Source organism: Centruroides sculpturatus, unplaced genomic scaffold (genome assembly GCF_000671375.1).
Source record: "Centruroides sculpturatus isolate CEXI.00-Female unplaced genomic scaffold, Cexi_2.0 scaffold1535, whole genome shotgun sequence".
Lineage (NCBI taxonomy): Eukaryota > Metazoa > Arthropoda > Arachnida > Scorpiones > Buthidae > Centruroides > Centruroides sculpturatus.
This window is the reverse complement of record NW_019386313.1, coordinates 176,044-181,301: the sequence shown is the minus strand read 5'-3', so window position 1 is coordinate 181,301 and position 5,258 is coordinate 176,044. Positions and strand designations below refer to the sequence as shown.

The window sequence follows — 5,258 nt, the reverse complement described above, 5'->3', positions numbered from 1 at the left end:
TGAAATTAATTAAGAAATAAATTTTCTAGTATAGATAGAGTGATTAACTATCACAATCCAAAGGTTGCTCTGAAAAATATTTAAAAAATTGCCAACCATTTTGCCAGTTTAAATTTTTTTGCCACTTCAAAGTATTTATTGCCACCAGTTTTACTTACTAATTAATGCAGGTGCTGGTAGCCTTATCAGTTTGGCATCTGGAAAGCAAAAGTAACATATTAAGCTGTCACTTAGAAATAGGAATAATTTTTCAATAATATTTTAATGAATAATTCCAAATAACACATTTGATCACAATGCTTAACCCGTAAGGCGTTGTGCAAAAAAAAAAAATTCATTGGTCACTCACGCTTGTTTCAATTGGGTTTTTAAAAAGGACATAAAAAAATATAAGAATCATTGTTTCAGATTACTTGATATTTTTATAATAAAGAAAATATCTAAAATTTGTTTTAACATAAAAATTATTTAAAAGGAAACATATTAAACATCAACATTAAATTTTATTTAACAAAGTATGAAAGTTTTTGCGTTTTTAAATTTGATTTTTTAAAAAGACAAAAAACTTCACTGAGTGTGTTGTATGAAAATATCACACTCAGTGAAGTTTTTTGTCACAGAAGAAACTCTAATGAATTAAACATTTGTGTGAAACACAATAAAATACTATTTCACAACATTTGTGTGATAGTAAGCTTAATATATGATATTCAAAATTTAATTTAGTCATCATCAGACTCAAAGCACTTTCAGTTGCATACTGGACACACGTTACAGTGGTATGTTCTTTGCAAATGAAGTGATGACAAATGTGACACTTCATCTCCAATTTTGTCTCCAAGCTGCATTGTCCTGGTCCTTCATCTCCTTGACCTCTTCTTCCAGTCCCAACATTTGTCTAATATTTCTTTTTAGTTGTGGAAGCCTGGCAGATGATTGTGTTCTATCAAATAATTACAGCATAGTTCCTTTGCTAATTCTTTTGAGATAGTTCTGCCTAAGTATGTTGAACCCTCCTTTCTGATTTGTAAAAAATAAAGCTGTTTAACCTGCGGCTACCATCTCATGGTCCGTGATGGTAGGGGAACTCTAGAAGTTCCCCGAGAATCCCGGACTGAAAAATGAGAACAAAAGTTTTTTCCCGCAGAGGATTCTGGGTATTGTTACTTCTTCTTGTTGGGTGATCGCTGCCATGAGCACGTTAGCTCTCTCTAAAGTGTACTCGTAAGATTGTTGTGAATAAATATTGTTTTAGTTTAAAATGTGGTCGTGAACTTAACTAATTCACGTTTACCGCCTTCTGATAAAGACACTTTTTGTAAAGATCAAAATGGATGGAGAAAGACGGCCAGGTTTCGTCTAACTTACAGCGGCCATCCATTACCTCCAAACCCAATAACATTCAAAAGGGTAAAAAACAAAGTAAGCAGTCAACAGTTACTGGTTCTTGATACCAAGTATCTTGCCATATACTCATCAACTACATTAACTTCTCCTTTTGTGGAGTTATAAACTGCAAAAATAAATGGCTTTTTAGCATTTCCTGATTCTGGATAAATTTCATCAGTGCTATGCATTGTAGAAATAAGTTGAACAACTTTATTTTTTGGAGAGGTGTAAACTACTAAAGTCATTCTGTCTCTAAAAGCAAATATACTTGAGTGTATTGAGAGAAGTTTTGTGTTTGTAAACTCAGGCAGAATCTCTCTCATGTTTTTCCGTAAGGTTCCAACTAATATCAACTTGTGATCGTTTAGAAGGCATTTAGCTAACAGTATAGAAGTATACCAATCAGTGGCCACATTCCTTCCAGTACCACTTATCAGCTGAACAAGTCTAGACTCTACAACTAGTCCTGAATTTTCTACTCTAAAAGAGCCCTATGGCTGCTGTCCCACATACACTTCCATGTTCATGGTATAAAAAGTCTTTGCACAAGTCATGGCAAATATCTTAATACAGTAGAGCCTCGAAAACTTGGCCTAATGTGAACCGAAGGGTGGCCGAGTTTGTGAAAATGCCGGGTTATCGGGAATGGGGTTAAAAAAGGATAAGTATGTGTGTTTCCTCAGAAAATATTGTACTGTACTTGTATGTATTGTTTGCTTGAGAATACAACAGAGAATAAACTGCCCAAATACCCTTAAACAAAGGAAAAGTATGTCCTTTATGAAGGCATAAAGCCTTTACTACATGAAAATGAAAATTAATGAATACACTGTGTACAGTAATTTACCTGATAAGACAGACCTCAGAAAAATACTTTACGAGAGCTTTTATACTTTTATAAAGCTGTCTATAATGAAAATTAATTAACTAAGGATTTTTTTGCCCTGCCAAGGTGTGGCCGAGTTATCCAGAGTGCCGGGTTATCGAGTGCTGAGTTTTTGAGGCTCTACTGTACCATACTTTGCTGGTTTATTTTTTATGTATTATCTAAAACTGCAATTACCTCTGAATGATTTAAGCATCTCATCAATTGTGAGGAATTCACTTACAGCAAAGTTAGCTTTACACTTTTCCACAATGTTAGACCACACATCATGTATTAGAGCAAGCTTGTTGAAGTTTTGTTGCTATATCCTAGTATCAGCATCATCAAATCTTACAGATCTAATCAGAAACTTGAACCTTTATATATTCATGCAGTTACAAAAGAATTCCACCCCAGTTCCATCATTTCACCACAAATCATATAAATTCAGATGCAAAGCTCTAACAAGGGAACTGTCGGAGTGTCTTCTAATAAATTTTAATAAAATTTAGTTAATAACTACGTTAAAAGTATACAAACTCTATTTTAAATTTGTAGCATTCACTAAAAGTATTGATCAGAGTTATTAGCAATCAAATGTTGCACTACTTTATAGTAGTTTAACACAGTTATGCAAATTTTTAGAAGTGAAAGGGTCGCAGAGGAAGACGGTGATATTACATTTAGAATAAATTCTGGAATTTTCAAAAATGGTTGAAGAATTAATAAAATTTTGTATACTTTTAACATAATTATTAACTAAATTTTATTAATTCTTCTCCTATTTTTGAAAATTTCAGAATTTATTCTAAATGTAATATCGCCGTCTTCCTCCGCGACCCTTTCACTTCTAAAAATTTGCATAACTGTGTTAAACTACTATAAAGTAGTGCAACATTTGATTGCTAATAACTCTGATCAATACTTTTAGTGAATGCTACAAATTTAAAATAGAGTTTGTATACTTTTAACGTAGTTATTAACTAAATTTTATTAAAATTTATTAGAAGACACTCCGACAGTTCCCTTGTAAGAATTCCTGACATTTAGAGAAGACCAAAAAAGCCTCCATTTCACTCCTTGACATATCACACACATCTCATTCCTGGGTATAGTTTAAACCAGGGGTCGCCCAAACTTTCCACAGCGGGCCAGATAACTGAGAGAATGACGAGCATGGGCCACATGACCATTTTGTTCAATTCAGTACATTGAATACACAAAAAATAAAGACAACCAACATCTTTATTTAGCAATCGCTGCAGCAAGCTCTTAATCACGTTTCTTAGAAACTTCATTACACAAAAATGCTCTGATATCCAAAGTCGCAAAAAGTAGCCAAATTTTTTATTTCACTGGTTTCTTTAAAAATTATATTATTGTCGGATGCAAAAATCAGATTAAACCAATTTTGGCATTTTTACTTACACTTATTTTAATCTTTTCTACATAGTAAGTTTATCTACAATCTATGATATTTCCATACAAATTATTACATTTTAGCTCATTTGTGACACTGTGCCAGCAGGCCACAGTTTAATGGCCACTGGTTTAAACATATTTTTTGAATATGTTGATTTCTATATTTCACGATGTCACCCAAAATTTAATTTGTAAAAAAGTAACCAAGCAGAAACAGGTGAATTCATATCTTTATGTGCTTTCACACCAAGAAGGTATCTCGAAACTATTTTTTGTGACGTCTTCAATAGCTTTCATTTATGTGGCTTACACTCTACTGTTTATTGAAATTTGCATTTCTTCAACTTTTCTTTCATTTTATGAAATGTAAGTCTAAGTAAAACATCAAAAAAGTAAGATTAAGAAAGCCATATTATGCCCTTCTTGATCAGATATTTCCTAATCAGGTATACCAATGAAAAGCAAGGAAGAAGTTTCAGCAACAAAATACCTTAAAAGACATCAGCATAAATGGCATTCAAGATTGCTTTGACAAATGATATGACACTAACAGAAGTATGTAGCTGCACAATATGCTTATTTTGAAGGTGATCTCAAGTAAATACTTGTAGTATTAATATAATAAAAGTTCAGTTTATTTTTTTTATTCTATCATGTATAGTGAATAATGAATAAAACTAAAAATCTGAAATCTATTTTTGATTCAATTTTATCAATAATAATAATAACTCTCCCTTGATAACCACCTGATTGTGGCGGGACAGCCCAGTAATTTTACTGAACCATAGAGCAATGCCAGCTGAAGCACAAGCTCCTGGTAGGGACACCCATGCCAGTAAGATCTATGGGGAGAAATGAAGCTAAGAGTGACCACACCCACATTCTGTGGAAATAATTATCACGGTAGTAACCAGATCAAAGTGTGATAACAACACGGATGTCACCCGGGTTAAGAAGGTCCGCATTCATGGGTTAGGCAGAGGCTCACGTTCGAAAAATAGGCCACAGTCTCCCTTGGTTACTGGAGGCAAAAGCAGCATCGGCCCAAGCATGGGTACTGCAATGCCCTCAACAAATGTGAGGAATCAACCTAACCTTGGTGTTTCTGTGGCAATGCATCCGCAGACCACAAAGGCTGGAAAACCACGCCAACAGATGAAATGGACAACAGAAATGAACGAGTTTATCATCCGTACTTACTACGCAATCACAAAACTTGAAACAAACATAACAGCATACAGACAACAACTACACCATAGATTCACACAACAATATCCTCAACTCACTGTCACTGAACAAAAGGTTGTTGATCAAAAAAGATCAATTATATACAACAACCTTATCCCACAAACACTTGAACTTATCAAACAACAGGTTGCTGATCAAATACATCAACAGGTAGAAACATTTAACATTAATGAAGATCACGTAACCTGTCAGGATAATCCAGCAACAAGCATTGATAATAGTACACATACAACAACTACCATTAATGATACTACAGACACTTCCTCATCCATCACTGATAACGTAGATATAGATTTAGTTAATACGCTCTCACTTATATTTCAGGAAACACTCA

General features: G+C 33.7%; 1 protein-coding gene across 3 annotated transcripts in view; it reads right to left on the bottom strand.

The window, feature by feature from the left end:
• Positions 1–135: 135 nt before the first annotated feature.
• Positions 136–5,258, bottom strand: part of LOC111614511 (ribonuclease 3-like) — a 25,113-nt gene continuing 19,990 nt past the window's right edge. For all 3 annotated transcript variants that reach the window (XM_023355884.1, XM_023355883.1, XM_023355882.1), the window contains one exon: positions 136–197. In XM_023355884.1, the coding sequence (XP_023211652.1) occupies positions 151–197 (47 nt within the window). In that variant the 3' untranslated portion in view covers positions 136–150. The remainder of the gene's footprint in view (positions 198–5,258) is intronic.